General features: G+C 37.9%; 1 protein-coding gene across 5 annotated transcripts in view; it reads left to right on the top strand.

The window, feature by feature from the left end:
• The window catches only part of ZGRF1 (zinc finger GRF-type containing 1), a 55,727-nt gene that overhangs the window by 32,991 nt on the left and 4,451 nt on the right, over positions 1 to 18,285 (top strand). For 3 of the 5 annotated variants that reach the window (XM_018049209.1, XM_013964465.2, XM_018049212.1), the window contains exons 18-25: positions 2,473 to 2,612; positions 5,332 to 5,475; positions 7,363 to 7,477; positions 8,574 to 8,836; positions 11,786 to 11,945; positions 15,326 to 15,403; positions 15,605 to 15,752; positions 17,507 to 17,634. In XM_018049209.1, the coding sequence (XP_017904698.1) occupies positions 2,473 to 2,612; positions 5,332 to 5,475; positions 7,363 to 7,477; positions 8,574 to 8,836; positions 11,786 to 11,945; positions 15,326 to 15,403; positions 15,605 to 15,752; positions 17,507 to 17,634 (1,176 nt within the window). Of the gene's footprint in view, positions 1 to 2,472; positions 2,613 to 5,331; positions 5,476 to 7,362; positions 7,478 to 8,573; positions 8,837 to 11,785; positions 11,946 to 15,325; positions 15,404 to 15,604; positions 15,753 to 17,506; positions 17,635 to 18,285 lie in introns of those variants that run through there. The other 2 variants (XM_018049210.1, XM_018049211.1) reach the window with 2 other exon arrangements.

Consider the following 18,285-nt stretch of genomic DNA (forward strand, 5'->3'; position numbering starts at 1 on the left):
TAAAAGTAATGACATTTCTGTGAGGCTTGTCTTTGACACAATATATTTTTATTGTGTATATATAGGAGATCCAACCAGTCTATTCTAAAGGAGATCAGTCCTGGGTGCTCTTTGGGAGGAATGATGCTAAAGCTGAAACTTCAGTACTTTGGCCACCTCATGCAAAGAGTTGACTCACTGGAAAAGACTGTGATGCTGGGAGGGATTGGGGGCAGGAGAAGGGGATGAAAGAGGATAAGATGGCTGGATGGCATCACTGACTCAATGGACATGAGTTTGAGTGAACTCCGGAAATTGGTGATAGACAGGGGGGCCTGGTGTGCTGCAATTCATGGGGTCGCAAAGATTTGGACATGACTGAGCGACTGAACTGAACTGAACTGAACTGAACTGATATATACATATGAAAGTGTGTTTCCCGATGGCTCAGTGGTAAAGAACTCACCTGCCAATGCACAAGTAGAAAGAGATGCAGGTTTGATCCCTGGGTCAGGAAGATCCCCTTGAGAAGAAAATGGCAACCCACTCCAGTATTTTTGCCTGGGAAATCTCATGAACAGAGGAGCCTGTTTGGCTACAGTCCAGTTCAGTTCAGTCGCTCAGTCATGTTGGACTCTGTGCGACCCCATGGACTGCAGCATGCCAGGCTTCCCTGTCCATCACCAACCCCTAGAGCTTGCTCAAACTCATGTCTATCAAGTCAGTGATGCCATCCAACCATCTCATCCTCTGTTGTCCCCTTCTCCTCCTGCTTACAATCTTTCCTAGCATCACAGTCTTTTCAAATGAGTCAGTTCTTCACATCAGGTGGCCAAAGTATTGGAGTCTCAGCTTCAGTATCAGTCCTTCCAATGAATATTCAGGACTGATTTCCTTTAGGATGGACTGGTTTGATCTCCTTGCAGTCCAAGGGACTCTCAAGAGTCTTCTCCAACACCACAGTTCAAAAGCATCAATTCTTTGGTGCTCAGCTTTCTTTATAGTCCAGCTCTCCAATCCATACATGACTACTGGAAAAACCATAGCTTTGACTAGACAGACATTTGTTGGCAAAGTAATATCTCTGCTTTTTAATATGCTATCTAGGTTGGTCACAGATTTTCTTCCAAGGAGCAAGCATCTTTTAATTTCATGGCTGCAGTCACCATGTGCAGTGATTTTGGAGCCCAAGGAAATAAAGTCTGCCACTGTTTCCATTGTTTCCCCATCTATTTGCCATAAAGTGATGGGACTGTATGCCATGATCTTCATATTCTGAGTGTTGAATTTTAAGCCGGCTTTTAAACTCTCCTCTTTCACTTTCATCAAGAGGCTCTTTAGTTCTTCACTTTCTACCATAAAGGTGGTGTCATCCTCATGTCTGGGGTTATTGGTATTTCTCCCAGCAATCTTGATTCCAGCCTGTAATTCATCCAGCCCAGCATTTCTCATGATGTACTCTGCACATAAGTTAAATAAGCAGGGTGACAGTATACAACTTCGACGTACTCCTTTCCAGATTTGGAACCAGTCTACTGTTCCATGTCCAGTTCTAACTGTTGCTTCTTGACCTGCATACAGATTTCTCAGGAGGAAGATAAGGTCGTCTGGTATTCCCATCTCTTTAAGAATCTTCCACAGTTTGTTGTGATCCACACAGTCAAAGGCTTTGGCATAGTCAATAAAGCGGAAGTAGATGTTTTTCTGGAACTCTCTTACTTTTTTGATGATCCAACGGATATTGTCTATTTGATCTCTGGTTCCTCTGCCTTTTCTAAATCCAGCTTGAACATCTGGAATTACATGGTTACAGTCCATGGGGGCTACAGTCCATGGGTCACAAGAGAGTCGGACATGACTTATTGGCTAATTAGAACAACAATATATAAAAGCATATAAACATACACACTCTTTGGTTCTTTCCTTTTCATACTCTATTTTAAAGAAATTTTTAAAAAAACATTTGCACTTTGAAACTTTCAGGTGCAAAATAAGTCCTGCAGATGTAATATACAGCATGGTGACTGTGGTTAATATTATTTTACTGTATATTTGAAAGTTGATAAGAGTAAGATTTCTCATTACAATAAAAAAATTTTATACCTGCAATGAGTTCTTCAGTGCTTTTCAAAAAAATTCAATATATTTATTTATTTGGTATGCCTTGCAGCATGTGGGATGTGTTAGCTCCCCAGCCAGGGATCAAACCCAAGTCCTCTGCAGTGAATGCTTGGCATCCTAATCACTGGGCCATCAGGGAATTCCCCTTTATTTATTTAAAAATAAAAAAAACCCACTTCATCCATTTTTTTTTTTTACAAGAAAAAAACTTTGTGATTATGTGGTGATGGATATTAACTTATTATGGTGATAATTTCATAGTATACACACAAATCATGATGTTGTACACCTGGAATAATGTATGTTAATTATCTCAAAAAGACTTCATACTTCAATATTCAAATTCAGTTTTGTCTCTTACTCATTTTGCAGAAAAGGATTTGATTTTCAAAGAAAACGGTACAGTAAACTAAAGAAGTTTACTGCTGTAGATCCCGAATTTTATAATGAACCTAAGAGCAAACTTTATCTTAAACTGAGTCGGAAAGAAAGTTCATCTGCTTACAGCAAAGGTGGGTTGATATGATGCTGCTGTGACTGAGTCTAGCCTTGTATCTCAGTTATATGTGTGGTGTGCTGTGTGCTCTTTGTATGAACTACAGGTAGCTATAATAGGTACTAGATTTAGCTTTGCTTTGTTGACTCACTTTTATCATTTAAAATAACTAATCAAATAACTAAAGCAAGCTAGGTGAGGATAAATCACAGGAGTAGGTCATGAAACCAACATAATAATTAACCCAAATTAGTGTACATAAGGTCCTTAGAAAGCATATTTTAAGTTTTAAGGTTTTTAAAATGTTACTCAAGTGATATAGTTCTGTAAGTAATCTTATAGAATTTCTCTTTTTTACTTAATAGTATAACATATTGCTGCAGCACACAGATATTATTGATGTTGATCTAAAATCTAGTCTAGATTACTTGTTTTGTGTATAGCATTTTATTTTGTGACTGTGCCACGGTTCATTCATTCACTGTTCCATCGATGATCGTTTGGTTTCTAAGGTCTGCCTTTGTGAACAGTGTGCCATAAATATTCTTATACTATCCTGTAGATGTGCACGAGTTTCTTTTAGATATAATTCTAGGAATGAAAATGCTGTTACAGGAAATGAAAATGCCACACAAACCTGTAGACTGTAGTGCCAAACTGATTTCTAAAGTGGTGACGTCAGTTTATACTCCTTATCTTGTGACTCAGCATACTCAAATGAGTATAAAATGATCTCACTGTGGTTTTAGTTTGCATTTCTCTGCTTGCCAGTGATGTTGAACAGCTCTTCATGTGTTTATTAGTTATATATTTCTCCTTACCCATTTTATCATTGTGTTGTTTATAATCTTACCGTCCTTTATATATTTTTCATGTAATCTTTTGTTGATATATAAATATATATATGGTGACTATCGTCCTTCATGTATAAAATAGTAATAATAATACTACCTATCTGACATTTAAAATGTCTGCTGACCCAGAACGTAACATAGGTTATTGTGTTTTACTTAAAACACAAAATTCCTATACATACATGACCTGCTGATGGACTCTGATCTATTTACCTATCCTAGGTGCTTAGCAGTTACGTGGGTTGCTGCCACATTTCTCATGCTCAAAGTCCTTTTGGTAGCCTTAGTTTTTTCCCCAGAGTTTAACCTCAGGATGGATTCTGGAGTCAACTGCTCCAAGAGTGATAGGATTATTCCATCATCTATTAAATAATGTTCCAGTTGGCCTTCTGTACCTGTAATTCCTTGGTTGGTAAGCTTGGAGTTAACCTAGCCTGTTGGGGGAAATTCTTTGTGTCTGTGTTTTTAGAATTCCTTTCTATCTGTGAAGGATTAGTGGTTTCCCAGCTTTGTAAGATTTTGTAAGATTTTATCATCCTTTTTGTCCCGTTCCTTTTGTGACTTCCTTAAGAATCTCTGAAATAAGTCTGGCTTTCCCTGCCCCACCGCTGGCTGTTTTTAGCACTGTACTGGATTTGGATTTCATATTTCTTCTGTCATTTCAATAGGATTTAGGGAGAAAGGAGAGGTTTTTTTTCTGTCAGCTATTTTGAATTGGAGATCTTTTTAAAATTGTGAAAATTAAATAAAAAGTATTTGCAAATAGGAAATTGCTTAAGTATATGTTACCTCAATTGGCAGATATTTTTAAGTAAATTGGGTATAAATTATACTATAGGTCAGCTTTTCCTCAGTTTCCTAAATATATTTCCTTAAAAAAGAATAGTTCTGTAGGGGTATTGAATGTGAGTTAATATAAGAATTTAAAAAATTGGTTCCACATTAAACAACCTTAATTCAAGATTTTTCAGTTTTAATATGTGATTTGCATTGGACTTACAAAAGTGGGAACGTAATTTTCTTTAAACAGTAATTTTCCCCTTCATACTTACAGTGATTAAGTTATAAAAGAGTGAGTGAAGTTGCTCAGTCGTGTCCAACTGTTTGCAACCCCATGGGCTGTCGCCTACCAGGCTCCTCCGTCCATGGGATTTTCCAGGCAGGAGTACTGGAGTGGGTTGCCATTTCCTTCTCCAGAGGATCTTCCCGACCCAGGAATTGAACCTGGGTCTGCCACATTGTAGGCAGACGCTTTACCATCTGAGCCACCAGGGAAATCACTAAGTTATAAAGTAAAGCAGCAAATACAGCTATTAATATTATAAGTAAGTTTTAGAACAAATGGAATTGACTCGTTGGAGGTGTAAATTCAAACTGATGGTAGAAATAATGCAGGGGTAGTCTGGAAAGTAGCCTACTAGCCGTGAGTGCTCAGTGTACTGTGGAGAAGAAAGGAGAACATTAATTAATCTGGAGCATCTGTTAACTGGAGAACTTGTATTCTATCCACAGATTGCCACATTTATTTGAGCATGGAAACCATTAAAGGGCAGAGCATCTTTTTAGGCTAATATTCTCCCTTGGAAAAATCAAATGTAGCTATAAAACTGTTTTATAAGAGAAAAATGAGTTAGATGTTGTTTTTATTTATAGTGTTTTTATTTTAAATAATTATGAAGTAACTTTAAAAGCATAAAATTGAGTTAAAATCATGGAAATGAAATGGTACCAGTTCAGGTCTCTGTTTGGGTGGAATCATGTCAATTATAACAACCATATTTGTTTTTTGAAAAACAGTGTAGGACTAAGCATCAAAGAAAATCCGAGGTAGCTTTGGATTGAGGATTGTTCTGAGACCTGTAAAAGTGTTTGTCTTTTCAGATGATCTTTGGGTGGTTTCAAAAACCCTAGACTTTGAATTGGATACTTTTATTGCATGTAGTACTTTCTTTGGACCATCATCTATCAATGAGGTAGAGCTTCTACCTTTGAAAGGTTATTTCCCTTCAAACTGGCCCACTAACAGTAAGTATTACTATGACCATATTACTTTATATTTAAAAAGAATGAAAGACATGTGATGCACTGTAAGCAAGCCTGCCAACTTTGTGTGGAATCATTTGATTAAAGCCAACAAAAAAAGGAGAAGGAAATGGCAACCCACTCCAGTATTCTTGCCTGGAAAAGTCCATGGATAGAAAAACCTGGTGGGCTGCAGTCCATGGGGTTACACCGCTGAGCACACAGGCATGAGGCGGGTGGAGGCAGATGGATTGGTAGCAGTGAAAAAGCCAACAAAAAACATCCGCCTCTACTTCCTATTGGGCTTCCCTAATAGCTCAGTTGGTAAAGAATCCACCTGCAATGCAGGAGACCCCAGTTTGATTCCTGGGTCGGGAAGATCCACCGGACAAGGGAAAGGCTACCCACTCCAGTCTTCTGGCCTAGAGAATTCCATGGATCATAATAGAGTCAGACAGCGGGGTGTCACAGAGTCAGACACGACTGGGCTACTTTCACTTTCACTTCTTCCTATGACTGTATACGATGTTCCTAAAAACATGTAGACAGAATATTTCTATAGCTCAAGTCCCAGAGCGCTAAAACAGTACAGTAAAATCTTGACCTCTCACTTAAGTGTTCTGTGATAGTTAAATTTTACATGGTATATACTTGATTTCTAAAAATAAGAATTTTCTTAATTGCTTACAAGTTCTGGTTCTTGATTTATTTAATTCTCTTGGTTTATTCTAGTAGTAAACATTTAATAAACCATTTTTATATTGAGAAGGTCTTGTAGATTTTACAAGAGATTTTGTGAGCAGTTGGATACGATGATTTTCATTTTGAGGCTATTTTATCATCTGCCTTTAGAAATTCTTTTTTCTTTTTGGCCGTATTGTGTGGCATGCAGGATCTTAGTTCCCTAACCAGGAGTCAACCTGTGCCCCCTGTATTGGGAGCATGGAGTCTTAACCTCTAGATTGCCAAGGAGGTCCCAAGAAATTCTTAATAACACAATAGGGTATGAGCCTTATTTATTTAATTTTTAAATTATTATTAGTTTTTAATAAAGAAAGCTTTAGTAAGCTCAAACTGAAAGTGAAGGTCACTCAGTTGTGTCTGGTTCTTTGCGAACCCATGGACTATATATAGCCCATGGAATTCTTGAGGCCAGAATACTGGAGTGGGTAGCCTTTCCCTTCTCCAGGGGATCTTCCCAACCTGGTAAGCTGAATCCCTATCCAATTCTATGAATCTGTTACTTCTCTATACATTTTGATCTCTGGAATAATTTCTGATGGTTGAATTTGATCCATAACTAAGACACGGCATTTAATGACCCATTTCGCCTATTTCATAGACTTTTTAAACTTGATTTGTTTTTTCCCTTTAGAACTGAATAAACCTTGTCAATCAGCTTGAGTTCAATAAGAGTCTAATTAAGTGAACACTTGTCATTTTTCGAATGCATATTTTCATATTTGTTGCAGTTGTTTCCTCACCAATAAACAGCATTCTAATCTTCTGCTTTCCTTATATTTCTATAAAATAACTGAGGGAAAAAATGTTCAAATTACACACACGCTATTATATAGTACAATGTGGTATGCTGATTAAATGGAACTGCCAGCTGTTAAGCAGTGTCGCCATGCCCTAACAGTTGTTCTTGTTTCATTAACTGATATATGGAAGTCCAAATTTGATGTGTTATGCAGTTTATAAAGTATGAATGAGCAGGTAGTATACTGGTCTAATGGATAAAAGGACTTCTGCATATACTTAAGGGTTTATTTTATGTTGTGACTAATCCATATAACTGAGTTATATGGACATTTAATAGTTTTTTTTTTTAATTTTTTTTGTCCATTTGTTTATATTAAATGTTCATTTTTTGTATTCCGTCTATAGCAGTGGTCCACGCCTTATTGGTTTGTAATGCCAGCACAGAGCTGACCACTTTAAAGAATATTCGTGACTACTTTAATCCAGCTACTCTGCCTCTAACACAGTACCTGATAGCAATGTAAGTCAGTGTTTACCTTTGGGTCATTGGTGGTATTCAAAAATGGTGACTAATCATGAGTATGAAAATGGAGTAAAAGTACATTACATAAATTTTTGCCAACAAAGTGTTAATTTTCTTTCAGGGATTATGGGGTTCCTCTTCGTTAGTAGTTAAAAAGAGAAAGGGGAGGTACACATCATTTCCCAACAATTAATCTGTTTATTTATTTATTGTGGTTGGGGCTAACAAGGGTTACTGCAGATATTTTTCATTTTTTTTTTTTTCGTTTTTTAAGGAATAATTTCTTAAGGATCTTTTGAGTGCTTTTATTTTTTTATTTATCTGTACTTTTATGTTGCAAATTATTAAACATTTAAAATTATGTAACATTTTACAGCTTTAATACAGTATATGTATTGATACTGATCTTATTCTTGACATAACCTATATCTTTTTTAATTTCTCAACCACCTTGTCCCTTTCTTTAAAAAATTGGAAGTGACATGTTGAATTTACTGTAAAGTGATAGAAAAAGTCTACATTCTAATTTGGAATGTTATGATCTAACTTGTGGTATTTCATTTTTTTTCACCATAATGAAGTCCTAGGTAAAAAGGTAAATATCCTTATCCATTATGTCATTTATCTACTTTGAAATGAATTCAGTCTTTTTTTAAAATTCGGTCTTAATAGAAATAAAACCAGTTTATTTCCATTTTACCTTAAATGGAAGCTATATTAATTGTCTTAGTTGGTTTTCTTTAACAGACCATGGGCTTTAAAATTAGCATACCACTTATTAACTGTGTGCTTTTGGGGAAAAGGTTAATATTTCTATACCTCTATATGGGATAAATAAGTACTTAGTGTTGTTGTGAAGATTACATCAAGTAACATAAAATGCTTAGCATACTGCCAGCGTATAGTAGGTTTTCAACAAATGTTCTGTTTTCATCCACCCTCCTCCAAACTGGGGTATATGTTCATTTGTGTCTTCAAAAAAACCATTCTCTGTGATGCTTATAAAGTGAAGGCTAAGTTACAAATAGGTCTACTTACCTGTTTCAAAAGCCTTTCATTTAAAAAAATCTTTTTCACGCTGCCTTTTTACTAGGTCTTCATCAACTACAATGAACAACAAGAGAGTCAATAAGAGAAAGTTTATCCCACCAGCCTTCTCAAATATCAACACAAAATTTGAACTACTCAGTATAGAAGCAACATTGAAGTTGGCTAGTGAGTTAATTCAGGCGCACAAGTTAAACAAGGATCAGGCTGCAGCTCTAATTCAGATAGCGCAAATGATGGCATCACGCCAGAGTGTTGAAGAAGCGAAGGAACTGGCAACTCACACCCTCCCTATCACGATCATCCACGGTAAGAAGCAGGAAAGAAAACAGTTCTAATAGTAAATACATTGTTATATAAGCTGTGTCACTCAGTCTGCACCTTTGTAATTTCCTAGTCAAACAAGATTCCAGAATAACTCAATAGATTTTTTCAAACCTGAACCCCCTTCAGTACCTTTCTCTCTAGATAAGTGATTTTCTCTTAACCCTCCTCCCTCTCTCTTACTGTTTCTTTCCCCCCATTAGATCAGTCACTGAGATGTCCCTTCTCGTTTCCTCCTATTTTTCATACTGATGTTTCATTTTCATTTCATATTTTCTATCCTCTCCTGCTCATTTGTACCCACTCAATCCAGGCCTTTAACATACCTCCATATCGCCTAGTTAGTGAGAGTGTGGGCTCTCTTAGCTTTCATTCCCTCCTCTGTAAAATAAAGTTTGATAATAGCATCTGTCTCATAGGTTTGGGGGATCAAATGTTAACATAGATAAAGAGCTCAGAATGGTACCTGGCACATGGGAGGCACTTAGTAAAGTTAGCATGTATTAGTTATCATGATCTCACACAGCTTTCTAATTGATCTACCTTTAGTTTTTCCTTTCTTCATATTTTCACTCAAGTTGTTGTTCAGTTGCTAAGTTGTATCCAACTCTTTGCAACACCATGAACTGCAACAAGCCAGGCTTCACTCAAGTTCCATTTAGTTCAGTCGCTCAGTCGTGTCCGACTCTTTGTGACCCCATGAATTGCAGCATCCCAGGCCTCCCTGTCCATCACCAACTCCTGGAGTTCACTCAGACTCACGTCCATCGAGTCAGTGATGCCATCCAGCCATCTCATCCTCTGTCGTCCCCTTCTCCTCCTGCCCCCAATCCCTCCCAGCATCACAGTCTTTTCCAATGAGTCAGCTCTTCACATGAGGTGGCCAAAGTACTGGAGTTTCAGCTTTAGCATCATTCCTTCCAAAGAAATCCTGGGGCTGATCTCCTTCAGAATGGACTGGTTGGATCTTCTTGCAGTCCAAGGGACTCTCAAGAGTCTTCTCCAACACCACAGTTCAAAACCGTCAATTCTTCGGCACTCAGCCTTCTTTACAGTCCAACTCTCACATGCGTACATGACCACTGGAAAAACCATAGCCTTGACTAGACGGACCTTAGTCGGCAAAGTAATGTCTCTGCTTTTGAATATGCTATCTAGGTTGGTCATAACTTTTCTTCCAAGGAGTAAGCGTGTTTTAATTTCATGGCTGCAGTCACCATCTGCAGTGATTTTGGAGCCCCCCAAAATAAAGTCTGACACTGTTTCCACTGTTTCCCCGTCTATTTCCCATGAAGTGATGGGACCGGATGCCATGATCTTCGTTTTCTGAATGTTGAGCTTTAAGCCAGCTTTTTCATTCTCCTCTTTCACTTTCATCAAGAGGCTTTGTAGTTCCTCTTCACTTTCTGCCATAAGGGTGGTATCATCTGCATATCTGAGGTTATTGATATTTATCCTGGCAATCTTGATTCCAGCTTGTGCTTCTTCCAGCCCAGCGTTTCTCATGATGTACTTTACTCTGCATAGAAGTTAAATAAGTAGGGTGACAATATACAGCCTTGATGTACTCCTTTCCTGATTTGGAACCAGTCTATTGTCCCATGTCCAGTTCTAACTGTTCCTTCCTGACCTGCATACAGATTTCTCAAGAGGCAGGTCAGGTGGTCTGGTATTCCCATCTCTTTCAGAATTTTCCACAGTGTATTGTGATCCACACAGTCAAAGGCTTTGGCATAGCCAATAAAGCAGAAATAGATGTTTTTCTAGAACTCTCTTGCTTTTTCCATGATCCAGCGGATGTTGGCAATTTGATCTCTGGTTCCTCTGCCTTTTCTAAAACCAGCTTCAACACCAGGAAGTTCACGGTTCACATATTGTTGAAGCCTGGCTTGGAGAATTTTGAGCATTACTGTACTAGCATGTAAGATGAGTGCAATTGTTTGGTAGTTTGAGCATTCTTTGGCATTGCCTTTCTTTGGGATTGGAATGAAAACTGACCTTTTCCAGTCCTGTGGCCACTGCTGAGTTTTCCAAATTTGCTGGCATATTGAGTGCAGCACTTTCCCAGCATCATCTTTCAGGATTTGAAATAGCTCCACTGGAATTCCATCACCTCCACTAGCTTTGTTCATAGTGATGCTTTCTAAGGCCCACTTGACTTCACATTCCAAGATGTCTGGCTCTAGATGAATGATCACACCATTGTGATTATCCGGGTCATGAAGATCTTTTTTGGTCAGTTCTTCTGTGTATTCTTGCCACCTCTTCTTAATATCTTCTGCTTCTGTTAGGTCCATACCATCCACTCAAGTAGTTTTTCTTTAAAAAAAAAAAAAATCTGATTAAGTCAGTTCCATTGCTTAAAATTCTTCGTTGATTTCCATTGGCCTTTAAAATATAATTCAAACCTTTAGCCTTAGCAAGCAAAACTCTTTGCGATTTATCCCCTTGTCGTCTTTGTCAGACCGCCTCCTCTCTTGCCTTTTTGCTACAGGCCATACAGAAATACTTACCAGCTTCATGCTTTGTCACCTCTCTGCCTGGAATGATCCTTCCCTTAAGAGTTGGAATATCTTACCTGGAAGACTTAGTTCTATTCTTTTTATTTTTAGGAAGTGTTCCCATCTCCACCGAAGGAAAGAGAGATGTTCTTTCTCTGATGCCAATAGCGTTACTTAACCGTATTGTTTTATCATTGTTCTTTACTTGTCTATCTTCCTAAGTAGACTGTGGTCTCGTTAAATGTGAAAGTCTTTGATTATCTATGCATTTACTCCTTGTGCTAATTAAACACAAGGTGGGCACACAATATTTTTAAATAAATTAATTAAATGAAGGAGAGAGGGAGATGGATGGATGAGATATTTCTTGTGCTTTTCAGAAATTTATTTACAATATTGCCTTTACTTTTCTTCCCCCCTTGAAAATAATTAGGCGTTTTTGGAGCAGGAAAGAGTTACTTGCTGGCCGTGGTGATTTTGTTTTTTGTGCAACTATTTGAAAAATGTGAAGCTCTTACAGTTGGAAATCCAAGACCGTGGAAACTTCTAATTTCTTCTTCTACTAATGTAGCTGTTGATAGAGTGCTTCTTGGGTAGGTAGGACAGGTGTATTTAAATGCCTGATGTTTTAGGTTGCTGTTGAGAGGCAGTCTACCATGGGCCCTGAATGTCCATGCACATTTGTGCTGGGCATGCCGGACAGGCAAGGCCTTTGTCTCTGACTCAAGAACCAGAGTCCATGAAACAGGAAGAGGCTGACTTAATAGTTTGTAAGTAGGATAAAATACATACGAAACCTGACAGTTTTGACACAGGATGGGATACTCATGTAAAAATCTAGCCAAGGACATATGTTGTTGGGGGAGGCAATCCACCATGCGTGGCCTGACCACGCTAACCCAACACATTTTCCCAGTTGTGTTTGCAGTAAGCAACCTTGACTGATGACGTGATATCTCCCTCCAGGACCAACAGCAGAGCTGCTGATTTCTTGTTACAAAAATAGTGGATGTCCAGGCTCAGTGTTCCTTTCCTACAGTCCACTACAGTGCAGGTGTCCGTCTGCATTCTCTGTGTTTCCTCATACGACTTGGGCACCACAGGAAACCACTGTAGACACGTTAGTGCTTATGCTGCTTCCTATGCCATGAGTAAAAGTCCTTTGTCTCCGACCCAGGAGCTTAGGGTGGCTACTTTGAAAGTAGGCTAAAATTGCAGAACCAAGTTACAGGTTGTTCTCTCGTCTACCTTCCTGTATGAACACATAATAGTAAAATAGCTAACAGTTTGATTAAATTATGTTTTGGTTTCAATAAGAGGGATCCACCTTTAGTTTTACCTTTGTCCCATCCTTGTGCCAAAATCATCAGATTTCGTGTATGATTTTTTTCCTTGTTGCTGTTGTTTAGTTATTAAATCATATCCAACTCTTTATGGCCCCATGGACTGTAGCCCACCAGGCTCCTCTGTCCGTGGGATTTTCCAGGCAAGAATACTGGAGTGGGTTGCCATTTCCTTCTCCAGGGGATCTTCTCGATCCATTCTTCCACGGGTTTAACCCAGGGATTAAACCCATGTCTCCTGCATTGGCAGGCAGATTCTTTACTACTGAGCCACCAGGGAAGCTTGATCTTTTTTCCTACTTACAAACTAAAAGGTTAGCCTCTTGCTGTTTCATGGAAGCAATAGTGCAATCTGTTATACAGGGTAAGATTTTTGTGTAAGATTTTTAAAAAACGCAAAGAAGGTATCACATAATGTTTTACCAGTATTCCAATGTTTAATGATCTGAATTTCAACACAAATGATAAAGTTTAGTTAGGAGAAATAATCCATTATTTATAAGTACAGCTTTTTAAAAAATTAACTTTTATAATTGCATTAGGTAATGGGTATAGTAGAAAATATGCAGCCCTAACATTTTATTACATCTCTTTACAGACTTGCAATACATATACACACATTCATTTTGTTTTCCAAACTTAGTTTTCAACAGTATATACTGTTTGTTTTGTGTCCTGCTTTTTTTTTTTAACTCAGATTATTTCTTTATGGTATTGTCTTAGAAACCAAAATTGTCATACCTCTGTTTTTTTAAATTTAAATTTATTTATTTTAATTGGAGGCTAATTACTTTACAATATTGTATTGGTTCTGCCACACATCAACATGAATCTGCCACGGGTGTACACGTGTTCCCCTTCCTGAACCCCCCTCCCACCTCCCTCCCCATAGCTCTATTATATGCCATGATTTTTGATCTATAAACAATTTTTGATCAGTAAGGTCTTTCCAAGCTTTTGCTATTATAAATAATATTGTAACCAAGATCCTTAAACATAAATCTTTGTCTCCATTTCTGATTCTTTTCTGAGGACAAACCTAGGCCTAGAACAAAAGGTATGAACATTTTAAAGCTTCTTGATATACTTTGTAAAATTGCCCTCTAGGCAAGTTCTACCTGTGTGTACTATTCTAAGTAATCTAAAACAGTGGCTGAGGATATTTTTTGACTCAGGATAATGAGCAGTTACTTGGGGACAAACTAGAAAGAACTTTAGATTGCTTAGCTTGAGATAAAAATTTAACTCTGATCTGTTTAGAAGAGAAAAATCAAGAAGCCAGAAGAGTGAGGACTGACTATGAAAGGAAACAAAAAACAGAGAAGAGATTCTTTAATGCTTAAGCCTCTGATGAGGGCCTGAGGATTGTGGACTGCATTTAGGATCTGTATCTATCCCAACTGCGTGTAAGCTGGACCCAGACATTTCTTCACACTGAACTGACATTTAGCTATGTTCTTGGATAATGCATTTCAACTGCAATGGACAGAATAGGATGAAGAATTTCTTTAGAAGAAATAAAATATTTTTTGCCCATGATATGATGAGGATACTACACTGTTCTCATAAAATTAACACACTTATATTGAAAAACATATATCAACTAGTTTTTCAGACTGAAAAATAGCTGCTATCCAAGATAAAAACTTAAAAAATGCAAAACTTGAAGTCTATTCATGTATTGATTGACATTAAACAAATTGCTTCAAGATTATCTAGGAAAACGATGTTTGGAGAGCCATAGTTTCTTTCATTTTCCAGTTCTTTATTCCCCATTTGAGGTGATAGATGTTTCAGAAGTCTGGATGTTCAATGAGTCCCTCCTCTGTTCCTCACATAAAGCAGGAGCTGTAAGATACGGAAGAGGGAAGGGAGAGGGCTGCTGCTGCACAAAGCCCTTACTAGGGGGGTCACGGGTGTGGAAGAACAGTCACCCATATCTTTTGGAGGTAGACAGACTTGCCCAGATTTGATTCATGATTGCCTCACTTATTAGCCATGTGGCCTGACTTAGCAAAATACCTGACTTAGAGCTGAGTTTCAGTTCCTCATCTCTAAGATGAGATACCGTGCAGAGCTGTAAGGAGTATTAAATTATCAAGGCAAGGTATATAAAGAGGCTAACACTCTTCCCACTAAATCTTGATGTTAAATATATGGTAGCTATTGCTTTCCACGATGTCTTTAGGGCAGTTTTGTCTTTTTTGTTTATTTTTGTGGGGTTTTTTTTTTTTTTTGGCCATGCCATGCCGCTTGTGGGATCTTCTATAATTCCTCAACCAGGGATGGAACTGGGCCACAGCAGTGAGAGAACAAAGTCTTGATCAGTAGATTGTCAGGGAGCCCCTAGGGCAATTTTATTTGTGATAAATTCTAACATCAGTATTTTATGAACATTTCATGAGCCCTCAACATAAGATAATACATATTTTAAAAAATTCTCTGAAATACATTTTATAAAAAGTTTTTCAGCTACATTGCCTTTGAGTTTAGGCATTTCACATTAAACTACATGACTATAAAATATATTGTTATACAAAGTTATTTTAATAATGTGTATATTATATGAAAGTTTGTTTTAGATTCTGTTTTCTAAACAGTAAATCTGTTTCACCCTGTTTTCTTTAAAGGCTTCTTAGTCTTGGATTTGAAAAGTTTGTCAGAGTTGGGAGTGTCAGAAAGATTGCCAAGCCAGTTTTACCTTACAGGTAAGAATGCCAAAATCCAAAAGTCACACAAAAGTGCACAGAAGTATAATTTTACATAACTCTTACCTTAAATTTGGTTTTTGAAGAAGACTAGAGAAAGCCTTTTTCTTGGTGTTAATTTAGGAACTCTTGTGTTTTGCATTTCTGTGATACTACTAAAATAGAATAAAAGGGTATTCTTTTATGTAATTGTTTTTTAAGTTTGTATGCTGGCTCAGAAAATGAAAATGAACAATTAAAAGAACTACATGCACTCATGAAGGAAGACTTGACCCCTGTGGAAAGAGTCTATGTGAGGAAAAGTATTGAGCAGCATAAACTGGGGACCAATAAAACCTTGCTGAAACAGGTGAGAGGAAACAGTGTCAGTTGTTTATTTCTTTAATTTATATATACAATTTATATTATTTTTATTCCTATTGAGATAAATATTATTCCTATTTATTTCCCTTAAGTAAATAAATAAAACCCAACTATGATAGCTTAGAGTCAACTAAAGTGAGCTTGTCTATGCAATCCATGTTTTACTTTATTGACAGTGGGCCAAATATCCAAGTGAATTTCATCTTTGATGCTCTCCTAGAAAACCAAGCCCTTCAGGGTCTGTCTGAAATGTGTCCAAGAACCTGGGAGGCTCAGACCATGGATCCCATGTATTGGGAGCCCACATTGGACACATAGGGTCTCTGGCTGTAGCAAGTAGCATCATCGCCCTTGTCAAGTTCTGGCTTAAGACAGGGTGTCAGCTTTGAGGAAAGAAGTCTTCAGTAGCTTTCTCCTATAAAACAAAGCATGGGGGAAGAAAAGGGAGTGGAAGAAAAGAGGGTTGTTGACTTGTTGGACAGGGTGGACATGGGTCACTTTCTGCAAGAGGTTTGGGACAATCAAGGTGCTTGGCACCGTTTCAGTGAGCTACTGCTGAAATACCATTGCTTAGCAAACAAAATCTCAGTAACTGAAGACAACAAACTTCATGATTCAGTGATTCTACGGTCAGGTGGTGTAGGTCAAACCTCTCATTCTGAGAACAGCTGTCTGTGGCATGATGGCCCTCTCCTGACAGATGGCAGAAGTGCAGGAGGGCAGGCTGGATCCTATAGACACATGTAAAGCTTTTGTTCATAGCATGTCTGCTAACATTGCATTTGCTATAACAGGGTCATGTGACCAAGCCCAGCATCAGTGGGGCTGGGAAATATACTTCACCTACTTCTCTGGTGGGAAGCGCTGCAAAGTCATACAGTAAAGGGTGTGGATGAGTAATCAATACTCTCATGGTGAAGGAGAGAAAATTGGAAATAATAATGTCTACAAAAAGTTTTGGTTCTAGGAGCCCTCAGAATGCTTCAGACTAGCTTTTTATTATCCCAAGTATGGACTTAACTTCCCTCCTTTCTCCCCAACCAAATCCAGAAGGGCTTAGTTTGACTACACTCAGCTAGTGCAAATTAGTCATTTATGTGAACCTACTTGAGCTTCTCTGGTGGCTCAGATGGTAAAGAATCTGTCTCCAATGCAGGAGACCAGGGTTTGATCCCTGACTTGGGAAGATCCCCTAGAGAAGAGAATGGCAACCCACTCCAGTATTCTTTCCTGGAGAATTCCATGGACAGAAGAGCTTGGTGGGCTATAGTCCATGGGGTTGCAAAGAGTTGGACACGACTGAGTGACTAGCACACGCACACTTATTTTACATCCTTATCCAACATACTGATATGTTACTATAATCTATTGCTCATTGGTGTCACTTGTTCATAAATAAAATTCTTTTTTTTTAACAAATAAAATTCTTTTAAGAGGAATTCCTTATGTGGGAATAATGAAAATGTAGATGTCAAGTGGCCTATTTTCTGATTGGTGCTGATTAAATTAGGACTAGCTCATTTATTGGAGAAGGAAATGGCAACCCACTCCAGTGTTCTTGCCTGGAGAATCCCAGGGATGGCGGAGCCTGGTGGGCTGCCGTCTACGGGGTCACACAGAGTCAGACACAACTGAAGTGACTTAGTAGCAGCAGCTCATTTATGATTTTAGCCTAGAAGTTCTTTGGTAAGTATATTCTTTTGTTTAATAGTTGTTAATAACATTCTCATTACAATGAAGGTTCGAGTAGTTGGAGTTACCTGTGCAGCCTGCCCGTTCCCATGCATGAATGATCTGAAATTCCCTGTGGTTGTCCTGGATGAGTGTAGTCAAATGACAGAACCTGCTTCTCTCCTTCCCATTGCAAGGTAACCCAAGGGGTTCTTTTCCAAAGACTCTCGGATGTTACAGTTATTTCAAACATTTCCTCAGTTGAAACTCTTACCAAACTTTTGTGAAAATTCCTAGCAATGCAAGTACTAAACTGATTCTTTAAAAGAATCTAAAAGGAAATTTGAGGTGGGGAGGAGTTAGTATATCAAAATTTGGTTAGATCACAATTTAGACACCTGAATCACATAATTCATAAAAGCCTCGAAAGTTCTGGTGCTAGGATTCTGTTGGAACATTGCAGATCTCTTAACCAGATTAAAGGTGCCTCTTTAGTCACGGTTTAAGAACCTAACTCTACTGAAGAATACCTTGATATAATTCCAGTGTTTAGGTTCGAGAATAGTTTTTAGATTATGAAAGTAGATAACATATATAAAGAAAAATAAGTTGAAAATGAAAATTTATCTACTAAAACTTAGGAAACTATGAAGTCTTCTAAGCTGTCTCAGCCCATTGAAACACTGCTTTTAAAGCTTCTCTTTCTGAGGAATCCTAAAGGTAGAGGAGGGTGTGCTAAACTAGCCCAGACTAATAGGCTCAAGTCCTAGGCCTTGTTCTGTCCCTCTTTGTTGTTTTGCTTTTTCCTTCTTTATAGTAAATATTTAATCTTCTGATTTCCAGTTTAC

This window comes from Capra hircus, chromosome 6 (genome assembly GCF_001704415.2).
Source record: "Capra hircus breed San Clemente chromosome 6, ASM170441v1, whole genome shotgun sequence".
Lineage (NCBI taxonomy): Eukaryota > Metazoa > Chordata > Mammalia > Artiodactyla > Bovidae > Capra > Capra hircus.